General features: G+C 32.1%; 1 protein-coding gene across 1 annotated transcript in view; it reads right to left on the bottom strand.

Moving 5' to 3' along the window:
• Positions 1-654: 654 nt before the first annotated feature.
• The window catches only part of LOC111710183 (uncharacterized), a 34,723-nt gene continuing 19,530 nt past the window's right edge, over positions 655-15,847 (bottom strand). Inside the window, exons 10-14 of the mRNA XM_023484244.1 lie at positions 15,232-15,327; positions 9,774-9,926; positions 8,873-8,971; positions 8,083-8,126; positions 655-2,086 (exon numbers count right to left, since the gene is read on the bottom strand). Of these exons, the coding sequence (XP_023340012.1) occupies positions 1,620-2,086; positions 8,083-8,126; positions 8,873-8,971; positions 9,774-9,926; positions 15,232-15,327 (859 nt within the window). The 3' untranslated portion in view covers positions 655-1,619. The remainder of the gene's footprint in view (positions 2,087-8,082; positions 8,127-8,872; positions 8,972-9,773; positions 9,927-15,231; positions 15,328-15,847) is intronic.

Consider the following 15,847-nt stretch of genomic DNA (forward strand, 5'->3'; position numbering starts at 1 on the left):
GCTGATATTAAAGGGATCCTCCATGATCCTCCATAGCTGATATTGAAGGGATCCTCCATAGCTGATAATGAAGGGATCCTCCATAGCTGATATTGAAGGGATCCTCCATAGCTGATAATGAAGGGATCCTCCATAGCTGATATTAAAGGGATCCTCTCTAGCTGATATTGAAGGGATCCTCCATAGCTGATAATGAAGGGATCCTCCATAGCTGATATTGAAGGGATCCTCCCTAGGTGATAATGAAGGGATCCTCCCAAGCTGATATTAAAGGGATCCTCCATAGCTGATAATGAAAGGATCCTCCATAGCTGATATTAAAGGGGATCCTCCCTAGCTGATATTGAAGGGATCCTCCATAGCTGATATTGAAGGGATCCTCCATAGCTGATAAAAGGGATCCTCCATAGCTGATAATGAAGGGATCCTCCATAGCTGATATTGAAGGGATCCTCCCTAGTTGATATTGAAGGGATCCTCCATAGCTGATATTAAAAGGATCCTCCCTAGCTGATATTGAAAGGATCCTCCATAGCTGATATTAAAGGGATCCTACCAAATGAACTGTGAAGGATCCTGTGAATCGGATAATTATGCAATTTAAAAAAAAATAGTACAATACAGATTTATGTTTATTGAAATTAATTAAACATGTCTAAATTTGAAATTTATTTTCTTATCTATGCACAATACAAATGCAGGATAGAATGTATAGAGAAATATTAGTTTAAACTATTCAAAAATATTTCAAACTAATAGAAACTATTTTAAGCTAGTTCAAGCTATATTTTAAACTGTCAGCAGAGATATCCTGACATCTAGGATAGCCAAGAATGAATGCCATCTCTCTGCAAAACTATTTGATAAAAGTGTAAGGCAAGAAACTAGTAAAGTTTACATTATAAAAATTTGTCTGGCTTTCAACCAATTTGGAGGCAAAAGTTGACAATTTAGTGTTTACCATCCATTAAGTATTTAAATTAAAAACAAACAGAGTTAGTAAACCTCATGCATCCACTTTCAGTGGAAGTATTTGGTGGAAATATCACAGAATCAAGCCAGGTTTAAGGCATTAAAGGTTTGCCACATAGAATAGAATGAAATTTTCCCACTTCAGTTTACAAGAAAATAAAGGTTTGCCACAAGTTTTACCATAAAAAAAAGGTTTGCCACATTTTTTTAACAATAAAGGACCGACTGCCCTTTAAACAAATCCATCTGAAGTATGACTAATAAAGTTTTTTTTTACAAGCTTTGTTCCGAAATGTTTGGAGAAAAATGTCACTAAACGGAATGATTAATAATGTACCATGTCACCTAACATTTCAAGAACTAATTGCCATTGTTTGATTCAGATAGATTTCAAAATCACTGAAATGGTTTTAAGTTTAATGAGCTGAATTTTGTTTATCGTCTGACTAGACTGTACTGTTCCTGTACGGGCTGTATTATGATTCTTGACGGTTTTATGCTGCTCTAAACTGTTTGTACTAAACTAATACCTCTTTAATAAGTACATTTACTGAAGAGCATGGGTCTGAACGAGCAGTGAAGTGTGTTCAATGTTCATATTCAGAAGAATACTTCAATTCTCGGAGAAATTTTCCTTCATTGTTGATTCAGTGTCTAGCGTAGGATAATGTTAAAGGACGATATTCCTGATCACCATCCTCATATCCTAGTTCTCCTAGTCCTCCAGGTCCTCCCGGACCTCCTGTTTCTCCTGGTTCCCCGGAACCCCGGTACTCCAGGTTTCTATGAGTAGAATAGTTAGCATGGTAGGATGGAGGAGGATGGAGAAGACTGGGTCCTAAGTCTCCAGGGGATTGCGGGGATCGAGATGGACGTGATGAGACCGGATCTCTATAAAAATACATTATCCCACCCGGATAGTCTGCTCGGTGGAACCGGTTTCCCGCATCTCCCGGCCGAATCCCGTGATCCGGGAACCGGAGTATTGGCTCTATAATCCGGTTGCATGAATCTCCTGACCGGATGAGCTGTTCTCCGATCCGGTTTATTTTGGTGGCAGAGCAGGTCGGAGATTCAACATGATCCCGGACTTGGCAGTACGTTTCCTCAGTACCTGTAAATAAGAACAATTATACTTGTATTGTAAATACTAATTTTTGTATTTCAGAAACATTCAGGGTGTCCCACGAAACACGACAGTAGCAAGACGAATTGAATGTCGTCTTTGATCTTGAAAATCAAATGCGTCTTTTAGTTGTAAACCTCATTTTAGAAGTAAAATTCTAGATTTAATAATCCCAAAATATCCCTAGTCTTGACATTTCCAAAATGTGGTCTGCCTTTTTTATTCTTTCAACATACCGGAGATATGAAATATTTCGTTGACGTTCAGAATTCGACAATTTTGGTTTTGTTTGATAAAAAAAAACTAAATATGAACGAAATTCTTAATATCTCCGGTAATATTTTGGAAATGCCAGAACTAAGAGAATATGGTAGTATAATGCCACAAATAAATAAATTCATAGTTCAAAGACGACTTTCAAGTTGTTTTGTTACAATCATGTTTCGTGGACCACCCTGTAATTAAAGGGACTGTCAACGTAAACTAAAGGGACCGTCAACGTTAATTAAAGGGACTGTCAACGTAAACTAAAGGCACTGTCAATGTAAACTAATGGGATTGTCAATGTAAACTAAAGGGACTGTCAATGTAAACGACAGTCCCTTAGGATACTACAGAGAGAAGACTAGGAGAGGGTCTGTCTAAACTTTGAACCTTGATGATAACTCTTGACATCCCTTTCCTTCACAATCTCCTTCCATCCCTCATTTAATCCCTTTAATAAATTTCTGCCACCAGACTTAGCACCAACTTTCACCCCACTAAGCCCCCCCCCCTCTCCTATTCTTCTCTTGGCATTTACAGTTTATATTTCCCCCTTCCCTTTAATGTATTTTCTTCTCTTGGCATTTACAGTTTATATTTCCCTCTTCCCTTTTATGTATTTTCTTCTCTAGACATTTACAGTTTATATTTCCCTCTTCCCTTTTATGCATTTTCTTCTCTAGACATTTACAGTTTATATTTCCCTCTTCCCTTTTATGTATTTTCTTCTCTAGACATTTACAGTTTTTATTTCCATCTTCCCTTTAATGTATTTTCTTCTCTAGACATTTACAGTTTATATTTCCATCTTCCCTTTAAGGTATTCTTCTCTAGACATTTACAGTTTAGATTTCATTCGTTTTTTTCTTTTTTATGCTTTTTGATACTAGATTAATCTGTTAAAATGTATTCAACATTTTTGTCCTCTGATAGGAACTAAGTTCTTTTTACAAACTCTGATTTTTTAATCCTTATATCTTTGTAATCCAATAGCATAGACCATTAATATTTAAACCCATGAATTCTGATAGATCAATTAATTTTAGCTTGAAATGTTAAAGATTTACACCATCAAGTTGCAAAGATATTAGGATCAGATAATTTGAGTGTGTGGCGATGCTATACTTACACCAACATTTTGGTAAAATGAATTTATTTTAATGAAAATGTGCAATTTACCGAGCAAAATACAATTCTAAATTGAAAACAGAAAACGTTGAATTTAGTTTTATTTCTAATTTCCCACAGTATTCAAGTGTAAAAACCATCATTAGAACAAATTTGAAGAAAATTGCATATTTTCTTCTTTCGTAGCATATTTTTTCTGAAGTCTACATTTTCACCTTAAGAGGGATTAACAAAGGAACTGAACCCTTGAACAAATTCTAATTTTTTAATCCTGAAATCTTTGTATCCTGGTGTCAAATTTTTATTTTTATTTTGATATTCCCCATTTTTATATAATGTATTAATGCATACTTTTCAAAATTCTTCCCATTGAGTATTTTGTGAGGCGGATTATTTATTGTTATTGTTTATGTTCTACGTTTTATACATCTATAAATCAGTTTAGTTTACGACTTTTGCACCCTTTTCTAATCTGGGAGAAAGAACAGAAAATTAATGTTTTTTATGTTTTATATGGGAAATAGATTTTATCAGAGGTTCAGCAAACTTGATAAGATGGGGGTTTCTGCAAAATATATATACATATTTTTGTATATTTAATTTGTATAAAGGATATTTTTTGTAAACTTCATAAAAATACAGGGTGAGTTTTTTAAATTTATTTTTATAAGAACCCTTTTTTCAGCAGAATTATTCCCCTTTTTCTTTCTAATCGTCCTCTTGCTTACAGAAGATATTTGACATGAATATTCGGGAGAAAATTGGCCAAGTGACTTGAAGAGGGAAACTCATTGACAGCCAAATGTCTCAAGTATAATGGAAAAATTTTTCAAACATTTGCATTTTTTAAATAATACAAGTTTATGTAAATATATTTTGATCACTAATACAAATAGTTTCTAGGCTGAGATATTTTTATTAAAAAACTATGGTCACCATGGTCAGGGTTTAGAAACAAAAAGTGTTCAGAAAATGTTCAAAATGTTAAGAATTAAAAAAGTGATCACTTTCTATAAAGCAATCAGAAAAGCATGTTGAAGGTATAATAATGTGTGGGGGGGAGTGGTTGTTCATAAATGTGGGGTGGAGGATAGATGAGTAATGAACGTATGCTGGGAAAATGTTAAAGGTATAATAATGTGTGGGGGGGGGGGAGGTTGTTCATAAATGTGGGGTGAAGGGGTGGAGGATAGTTGAGTAATGAACGTATGCTGGGAAGATGTTAAAGGAAAGGGAGGGTTGAGAAAGTTTAAATTATTTCCTGTAATTTAAACTTTAATGTAAGCTCTGGAATTGAAATAGGAGAATATAGAAGAGAATATTATTTGCTAAAACTACTTAAACATTTTAAACTAAACAAAGGAGCAGAAGGGAATTCAATTATTATTGTTTATAGATATATTTTCTTAGATGTTCTATCTATCTATCAATCCTTTTATGTTCTCTGTATTTTTTCATTTCAACATTATATGAGGAATTAACTGATTGTAATTTCTAATCTCAAAAAAAAGACATGTTGATATTTCAAATGAAGTACAATAAGGAGGCCTATAAATTGTTCATAGTAAGATTTTTAATATTTTGAATTCTTCGGATTTTCTGTTATAATCAGTGATTGCTTTAATGAACTGTAGATGTAACTTTAAGTAACCCAAGTTTTCTCTCCAACAGAAATCTACCAATTACTATTGAAGAGATACCACAATTAAAATTTATTAATTCTCAGCAGAAAAAAATGGATTTCTCATTAATACTTGATCCGACAAATTGTTAAAGGGCACATTGAACATAACAATTTTATCGTAGGTTCAAGTAACAACGAATAAACTCCTTGTTGTTTAATTTTTGTTTCATGTAAAGATACTTAGTAATATTTCTTTATTTGTGTCTTGATATCTCTTTAATCTAAATTTATCATCTAAAACATGGCACCTAACCTACATACATTTAAAACAAGAATTATTTATTGCACCAACAAGATGATAATTTTATTCAAAAGTTTGAACATTGTGCTATATATTTTCCTTTTTAGAATTCGCCAGCTTTTCAGGGCAGATTTAATGTCCCAAAAAGCGATTAAATGTTTGCCAAAATGGATGCAACATTGTAGCTTTAGCAATCCTACAGAATACAAACACATCATCCAAGTAAAATGCAAAAACAGAATTCAAAATAAATTCTTTCATTTACCTTTACTGTCAATTGATCATTCTCTAAAAAAAATCCTTTCCTTAATCTTTTAATCTTTGTTTTATATTTTTGCCCTTGATCCTTTCCTAAATCCTTCAATTTCTGACTCACTTTTGATCCTTAAATCTTTGCTAATATTTGCGGTTTCTGATTGGTTCTATTCTATGGATATCTAATAAGAATTAACCTTATCTTTCGGACTTTTTGAGATACGGATTAATCATTTCTGAATGGATTAAGCATAGCAAGTTCCGACCTCAGGTCTGAAAACTTTAGAATGGGATATCCTTAATCCCGGTCAGTTAATTAATCTGGAGATTAATAACAAGAGAAGAACAAGTGTTATTTAATCTGGAGATTAAGAAAAAGAGTGGATCAAGCATTATTCCCGATATCCACCATCTTAATCTTTCTCTTTTTCTTAATCTCAAGATTAAATAATTCTTGTTCTCCTCTTGTTATTAATCTCCAGATTTATTAACTGATCGGGATTAAGGATATCCCATTCTAAAGTTTTCAGCTAAGGTCCTTTAACTTTTGGCTTAATCCTAGATTTGCTGTCCCATAATCCATTCCACAATCCTTCTTGACTCTTTAAACTATGGTTATCAAGGTTCGTAAATAAAATATTTCAGGTTTTGTCAAATCCTGATTGTAAACCCTGCACTGCAGATCTAAACTTGTATTGTAATGCATATTTCCTCTTATTAAAATTATATTTTAGGATTTCATATTTGAGAATTTCCCGGATTTCAATTTGAGTTTAGAGAGTTGGGGCCGACATGGGGAGAAGTGGGAGTTCAACTTTAAACTTTAAACTTCCATGAAAATGACTCTAAAGTGTAAACTTGGAATCTTTCTACTTCTCAAGTTATTTGTCTTGATGGACTCGTTTATATCAAAGGGTTTTCTGTATTTATTTAAGAGAAAAATAAATCAAGTTTGCGCTTTATGGACAAATCAAACATCAGTAAGCATTATTGAAGCGCGGGAATTTTAATTTCTACATATTAAAATATGTGGGAGGGGGGGGGGGGGGGGGGCGTAGAATGGGAGATGGGCTAAGGGGTCAGGATATTTTTGTGGATTCCTTATTAACTTCAAATAGTCTTGTTTAATTAATTACAACGAACCTAAACCTTTTTTTCTAACTTTTCTTAAAATATTAAAAATATTGAATAGATAAGTTTTTAGAATCAGATCCGTATATAAAGTTTTGACATATTTTAGACCTGAAGTTCTCTGATAAAATAGAAAATGTAAAATTTAAACCCAGATTTTATTTCTACTGTTTGCGGACAAGGGGTAAATTTTTACTTCATCTAATGAATAAAATTTTAAATTTTATTTGAAAAATCATTTTCTTTTATTTTTTTATTCATCAATTTTGGTTCAAACATTCAATTTTCATAAAATGATTACATTTTGAATAAAATAGAATGATTATGGTGCATTCATTCACCAGTGTTCGAATAAATATTTTAGCATAAAAAGGAGGAAGAGGAGGGGGGTAGAGCAAATATAATGCATCAACGGTGTTTAAAATTTTTTTGATGGATGTCTTGATCTTTTAATTTTTTTTATATATAATCAAAGTTTCTGATAAAAAAAAACTTTTACTTCAGGCCTAGATAATGTGTGTAACAGAGTTTGCGAAAAATGCAAGTTTGGGATTGAATATTTTGGAGGGATTTCTGGAATTTGGAGAGCTGTTTAAATCTGTTAAAATGTAGTGTATTGTATAGTGTTTGCAACCCAGGGTGTTTATTCTACTTGATTAAATTCCATGATGCGATAAACCATTCCATAAACACTAATTAACGCACTAATTAATTAGATTCTATTTTAATTATATTGACAGTATTTCAGGGGGCTTACCGCGGACCCTGACCTTCCGGCCTTCCCCCTCCCACATAAATTTGTCTAATGTTTACTTTTTTGATTGCGCAAATACAAATATGTTTGTGCGATTGGTAAAATAAACTGTAAAGTCTTTAATATCTAATACAGTATGTGGAATGTCTTCAAAACTATTCACAAATTGTCATGTTTCGTGGGACACCCTGTACATGAACTACCTGAACTATCTGAACTATCTGAATTACCTGAACTATCTGAATTACCTGAACTACCAGAACTACCTGAACTATCTGAACTACCTGAACTACCTGAACTACCTGAACTACCTGAACTACCTTAACTACCTGAACTACCTGAAATACCTAAACTACCTTAACTACCTGAACTACCTGAAATACCTGAACTTCCTGAATTACCTGAACTACCTGAACTACCTGAACTACCTGAACTACCTGAACTACCTGAACTACCTGAACTACCTGAACTACTTGAACTACCTGAACTACCTAAACTACCTCGACTACCTGAACTACTTGAACTACCTGTGGACGATGTACTTCTGAACTGTTTGTCTCGACACACCCGCCTACAGTTTACATCATCAACAAAAAATCAAAAAGATAATAAATAAAGATTTAGTTTTAGAAGTTGAAAGCAATTAAATATTTATCAAAGTTAATAAGACTATCTTTAAAGTTTAAACTTTTTCCCCCATCTTTGATCTTCAATATAAATTTTCAACATATTATGTGTTGAACTTTTTATTAAACTCATAGTTTAAAGAAAAAATATCTCTCTTTTGTTTTTAATCTCTTTTTAGAAAATGAAATATTTCCTACTTCTAGCTCGGTTAAAGTCAAATATTCAAAATATTTGAAATTGCAAAATGTCAAAGAATCAGATTTGCTGCGAGTAGAGACCTTTCCGATCCTTTTTAATGTTTCAAAAGAAAAGAAATTGTTGACATTTTATAATTACAATACCTAAAAGTTAGCTTCAGTAGCTGAGAAATGTTTGAAAAATATTTAAAGAAACTGTTCTTGAAATTTCAAGTGACCCTTCATTGCCCGACTCCCAACGTTACCCTTGAAACCTTATTCTGATCAATAGCGTGATGACTTTGTTCTACTATTCGACAATTCCTTCACTTCAAATCACTTTTGTAGAAACCACAATTAAGACACATTAGTTTTCAATGTTATACCGTAGATATCTCATTCATGTATGGTCAAGGTCTCTATAATTGAAGGGTGTATACTCTAGTCTACGTTCTACAATCTTTTTGAGAAAAATATTTTATAAAAGTACATATTATTTATTTTGTTGAAGTTCCTAATGAAGAAGAAGAAGAAGACTGCAAGGATGAAGATGACAATGATGATGATGATGGCGGTGAAGATGAGAGTACTCGTGTACAGCAGCAGGTTCATCCTGTACAGTATATTGTACAGTGTGCGTTCAATTTTAAATCCAACTTTCAGAATCATAAAATGTCTTTTAATTTTTTTGTAGTTTAACCACCAATTTCTTGCAGCCCATGAAGGTTTTTGGTTTTATTTTCTTTTGAAAATAAAACAAAAATTTAATTCGCCTTAAAATTTGTTTATGTTTAAATTTAACGGAGTTCGAACAAACAAACAAACATTCGAGATAAAAAGGAAACTTTTCAAAAAAGAGTGAAAAGATACAACTCAGAAGAATTTCAAGAATTAAAAAGAATAAAACGTGCATAAAAAATATTATAACCAAAACTTTCAACGGCTGAAATAAGAAAGACTATATAAAGAAAGACTATATAAAATTTGGAACAGCAATTGTGTAGCATTTTTGCTGTACAACAACATCACAAGATTATATACATGTCTTCTTCCTATTCCACATTATTAAAAGTTCCACTGTATCTACCTGTCATCTGTAGGTTGACTATGAGGTCCCACTGTATCTACCTGTCATCTGTAGGTTGACTATGAGGTCCCACTGTATCTACCTGTCATCTGTAGGTTGACTATGAGGTCCCACTGTATCTACCTGTCATCTGTAGGTTGACTATGAGGTTCCACTGTATCTACCTGTCATCTGTAGGTTGACTATGAGGTTCCACTGTATCTACCTGTCATCTGTAGGTTGACTATGAGGTCCCACTGTATCTACCTGTCATCTGTAGGTTGACTATGAGGTCCCATTGTATCTACCTGTCATCTGTAGGTTGACTATGAGGTTCCACTGTATCTACCTGTCATCTGTAGGTTGACTATGAGGTTGATTAGTTTGACAAATATGATCTGGAAGAGAGAGTATATCTGTACCGGTCAACTCAGCTGGTTCTGCGCATAGAGTTCTGCGCACCAGAGATCTTCCTTTCACAATTTGATCTTCTATCAATCTTCTAAATATACAGGTATTAGTTACAGAGGCGTAATCGGGTTGGGGACTATAGTGGGTATCAGACAAATGCCTGATTTCGCCCCTGATTAGTAATTTACAGAATCTGAAATGGCGCCGAAATTCTGCAACATCGAAAATCTGCGTTGATTAAGTTGCCTGTCCTAGCCAAGGCGCTATGTCCTGACATTTTAACGCATGACTTTACATAACCTAGCTTCCAATATATCAGCTTTCAATATTCATTCTTTTTCCGAAATTTTACTTTAAATCTGTATGTAAGGATTACCCACCCGCTCTGGTTTATAATACGACACAAGTTGTTGGTGTTTGTATTTTGATAACAAGTTTTCTAGAGTGTCAATTGTGATTATGTTAAATTTGCAAATATGCAAATATATGCTAATATAGATGGGGGCTGGAGGAAACCAGAAAACTTGCAAGATTTTTCAAGCGAGTAATTTATATTTTTTATTGTTTATAATCTTTATTCCAAACACATACTATGATTGGAAAAGAGAGGTAATTTTTGTTTTATAAGCTGGGTAATTTTTGTTTTATAAGCTGGGTAACTTTTGTTTTATAAGCTCGGTAATTTTTGTTTTATAAGCTGGGTAATTTTTGTTTTATAAGCTGGGTAATTTTTGGTTTATAAGCTGGGTAACTTTTGTTTTATAAGCTGGGTAATTTTTGGTTTATAAGCCGGGTAATTTTTGTTTTATAAGCTGGGTAATTTTTGGTTTATAAGCTGGGTAATTTTTGGTTTATAAGCTGGGTAATTTTTGGTTTATAAGCTGGGTAATTTTTGGTTTACAAGCTGGGTAATTTTTGGTTTATAAGCTGGGTAATTTTTGGCTTATAAGCTGGGTAACTTTTGTTTTATAAGCTGGGTAATTTTTGTTTTAAAAGCTGAGTAATTTTTGTTTTATAAGCTGGGTGGTTTTTGTTTTATAGGCTGGGTAATTTTTGTTTTATAAGCTGGGTAATTTTTGTTTTATAAGCTGGGTAATTTTTGTTTTATAAGCTGGGTAATTTTTGTTTTATAAGCTGGGTAATTTTTGGTTTATAAGCTGGGTAATTTTTGGATTATAAGCTGGGTAATTTTTGGTTTATAAGCTGAGTAATTTTTGTTTTATAAGCTGGGTAATTTTAGTTTTATAAGCTGGGTAATTCAACTTTTTTAAGCTGGGCAATATTTTTTATTCTAGCTATTCTATTCTAGCTATTCTATTATTTGCTCATGATAATCTATAGCAATCAGCATCTATTCACATCACTATCTATTCTTCACGATCTAAATTTTTAGAGAAATTCAATTGTTGAAATTCAGAGTTTTAAGGGTTTATTACAGAAGTTGTGGATTAACTGGATAAAGTGAATGAACGTTAAAACGGATAAGCTTCATTAATGAGTTAAACTAAGTAATTAATTCATTTACCAGTTCTAGTTCTAGCTCTAGTTCTAGTTATAGTTATAGTTCTAGCTCTAGCTTTGGGTCATTTCGTAGAAATACATTTCATAGAAAGACATTTCATAGATAGGACATTTCATAGACGGGACATTTCTTAGATAGGACATTTAGTAGAAAGAACATTTCATTGACAGGACATTTCATAGAAGACATTTCATAAACAGGACATTTCATAGACACGATCTTTCAAAGACAAAGAATATTTTTCATAGATAAATTATTTGTTTTCGTCCAAGTAATCTTATCTAATAAATCATACCCTGTTCTTTCTACGATCTCTGTGATTTTTACTTCATATATTATTATTTTTGCTTTAAACTGATAACATATTATAAATTGTTGATTTCTTGTAAGTCAAACTGATTACATTTTCTAAAATTTTGACACATTTTTTGCATACCCAAAACCTTAATTGTCTCTGAAAAAAATACTTTTATGTCTTTGAAATTACCTATCTCTGAAAATTCTTCTCTGTCTATGAAATTGTCTGTCTGTGAAAAGTCTGCTCCGTCTTTGAAATATCCTGTCTATGGAAAGTCCTATCTATGAAATGTCCTATATATTAAATGTGTCCTATTTATGAATTTCTTTTTCTATGAAATGTCCCTTCTATGAAATCACCTGTCTATAAAATGTCCTGTCTATGATATGTCCTGTCTATGAAATGTCCTGTCTATGAAATGTCCTATATATGAAATCACCTGTCCATAAAATGTCCTGTCTATCAAATGTCCCATCTATGAAATGTCCTGTCTATGAAATGTCCTATCTATGAAATCACCTGTCTATAAAATGTCCTGTCTATGATATGTCCTGTCTATGAAATGTCCTGTCTATGAAATGTCCTATCTATGAAATCACCTGTCTATAAAATGTCCTGTCTATGAAATGTCCTATCTATGAAATGTCCTGTCTATGAAATGTCCTATCTATGAAATCACCTGTCTATAAAATGTCCTGTCTATGATATGTCCTGTCTATGAAATGTCCTATCTATGAAATCACCTGTCTATAAAATGTCCTGTCTATGAAATTTCCTGTCTATAAAATGTCCTGTCTATGATATGTCCTTTCTATGAAATGTCGTATCTACAAGTGTGTATTTTGCAGAATTAATAGATGTATTTTGGCTAGAAACCATTTATTCATAAATCGTAAAATTTAAATTGTATTTATTGTGATTTTAGCCGAAATATAGCTTTCTATCTGTCTTTCTATCTTTCTATCTATCTATCTACTTTTTAGACTAAAGCTGCTAAGAAAGATTATTTTGATGCATTAAAAGATTCCACTAAGACTATGCAACAACTTTTCCAGGGAAAATCAATTCTAAAACTACTCGATATAAAATTAATTCTAAAACTACTCGATATAAAATTAATTCTAATACTTTACTTATTAGAACAGTTTTCCCTGACTCTTTATGAACCTCAACACTACCAGATTAAAGTTATTTTAAATTTACTCGATATGAATTTATCTTAATATGCTAAATGTTAAGATAATCTTCACCAAATCGATATAAAGTATTATTAATAAAACTAATTTATAGACAGTTTCCCAAATTGCTCAATATGTGGTTATTCCAAAATTTTCATCCCACCCCCCCTTCCCGTGTCATATCATGATATCCTTTTCTTAAATCCCTGAAATTGTTGCAATCTAGAGAAAGGTAACCTTTGGTGTCTACTTTAACTCCTTTAACTCTGTAAACTCAATTGAAAAAGGCTTAAAGGTTATCCCAAGCAAAACATTGTCCAAAGCTTCTCAATTATCCAAACAGAAGCTAAAGAACCCCAAACAGAAGCTAAAGAAACCCAAACAGAAGCAAAAGAAACCCAAACAGAAGCAAAAGAAACCCAAACAGAAGCTAAAGAAACCCAAACAGAAGCAAAAGAAACCCAAACAGAAGCAAATCAGAAGAAAATAAAGCAAACTAAACAGAACCAAACGGTAAATATTAACTTTAAAAATACGAGATAATTAGTTCAGATTTTCTACACTATAGGTCGGGTTTCTCTAGGTCCGTTTCCATGGCATCAAACAAAACAATACCAAAAATATCAAATCAAAATAAAATACAACAACCTCCATTATTTTTAGAACACCTCTGCGGGCCTAATTCTTCCCTCCCTTTAAATATTTTCCGAACCTTACTTCCCCTTCTTCCTCCATCTCCCCCCTTTTCTTCCTTCCCCCCTCCTATTCCCCTTTTTCCTTTTTCTCCCCAGCTTCTCTCACCCATCTTTGTTTGTATTTGGTCAAGATATAGGATTAGAGCAAGCTTAGAACAAACAGAGAGAAATAGCCAGGATTTAAAATAGAGAAGGTGTAAACTATACAACTATATTACTATATAACTATCTGGCTATATAACTATCTGGCTATACAACTATACAACTATATAACTATCTGGCTATACAACTATACAACTACATAACTGTCTGGCTATATAACTATCTGGCTATACAACTATACAACTATCTTGCCATATAAATATCTAGCTTTACAACTATCTGGCTATATAACTATCTATAGCTTTACAACTATCTGGCTATATAACCATCTACAGCTTTAAAACTATCTAGTTATTTAACTATTCTATTTTAATTGCTAAACTATCTAACTATCATATTTTCTTATGGCTGAACTATCTAGCTTTCCATCTTTTTTATGTTAATTGTTAAACTATCTAACTATTATATCTTATTGTTGAACTATTTAGGTTTCTAACTTTTTTATGTTAATTGTTAAACTATTGAACTATTATATCTTATTGTTGAACTATTTAGGTTTTTAACTTTTTTATGTTAATTGTTAAACTATCTAACTATTATATATTATATCTTATTGTTGAACTATTTAGATTTTTAACTTTTTTATGTTAATTGTTAAACTATCTAACTATTACATCTTATTGTTGAACTATTTAGGTTTTTAACTTTTTTATGTTAATTGTTAAACTATTGAACTATTATATCTTATTGTTGAACTATGTAGATTTCTAACTTTTTTACGTTCATTGATAAGCTATCAAACTATTATATCTTTAATTGTTAAACTATCTAGCTTTCTAACTGTTTAATGTTAATTGCTAAACTATCTAAATATTACACTATCTTGCTGAATTATCCATTTATTTTATTTTAATTGCTAACTATCTATATAATAATTTGAAATTGAAACCTCGGATTTTTAAAAATTTAATCTGCTTAAGTTTTTTTAATGGAGACATTTCTGATACACTCTAAAAAAATGTCAAGAAAAGTTTCCTTATGAACAAAATAAATGAGTCAAGTCGAAAAAATGTAAATTTGATTTTTAACAAAACAACTTTGTTGATAAACAAATCAAAGCTTCGAAAACAAAAGTTTTTCCGTTTCCCAAAAAAGATTTAGGTTTTATGGCCTTAAAAAAGAGAATCTATAAGTTTATTGTGTCTACTACTCAGTTTCCTCCATTTTCCAAAAATGAAATTATGCAAAAATCCATTTAATATGAGCGCAATGGCCAGTATACAGATGATGGGCCCTGCTATTGCAAGTTCTAAGAATCCGGATTTGAAACTGGATATATGTATGTAGTCAGCCGGATTTGATATAAACTGGATATATGTATGTAGTTAGCCGGATGGAATAATTACTGCGTCAAACTTCAACAATTCTATTTCAAGATAGATAGATATATTTACTTTATACTAAAGGATATCCCAGCACCCCCACCCCACACTTTAGTCTATAGGGTAACCCTGCACCCCCACACCCCAGCTAAAGATATATAAACCAGTGGACTTAAAAATACTTTGTAAGGTCCCTTTAAAGATATCTCTGTAAATTACCTAAGAAGAAGAGCAGAGCAGTCGCAGTGCCAAGAATTACCAGAGATTTGAAGAGATGATAAACCTTCCCAAGGAGTAGTGTTAGGGTACAAGAATCTAGATAGATAAACATTAATTCAATTAGGTTTGGTTTGCTTATAGAGACATCGCGTTTATTATTCATTTTACCAGGTTTGGTTTGGTTTGGTTTGGTTTGCATTGCTCAGGATCAAGGGTGTGGGAATAAAGAAGAAATTACTAGTTTTAGTAGGTTTGGTTTGGTTTGGTTTGATTTACTCAGGGTATAGGAATATAGCAAATATTAATGTTAAAGATTTTGTTTGATTGTTAGGTTGCATTTTATTTTGAAGTTTTATCAATAATTTTTTAAATAAATTTTTGGTAACATTGCTCTTCAACTTTAATCATAATGTAAAGGAATTGAGTTTTTGCCACAAACTCTAACCTTTTATATCTTTGCAACCTGATGGTGTAATCCTTTTATATTTTAACCTTAGATTATTTGATCAAACAGAACTCATCGTTTGAAATATATAAAGCAAACGACAATTGGTTGCAAAGGTTTAAGAATTAAAAAATCAGAGTCTATAGCAAAGACTCCATTTCTTTGATATCT

This window comes from Eurytemora carolleeae, unplaced genomic scaffold (assembly GCF_000591075.1).
Source record: "Eurytemora carolleeae unplaced genomic scaffold, Eaff_2.0 scaffold136, whole genome shotgun sequence".
NCBI lineage: Eukaryota > Metazoa > Arthropoda > Copepoda > Calanoida > Temoridae > Eurytemora > Eurytemora carolleeae.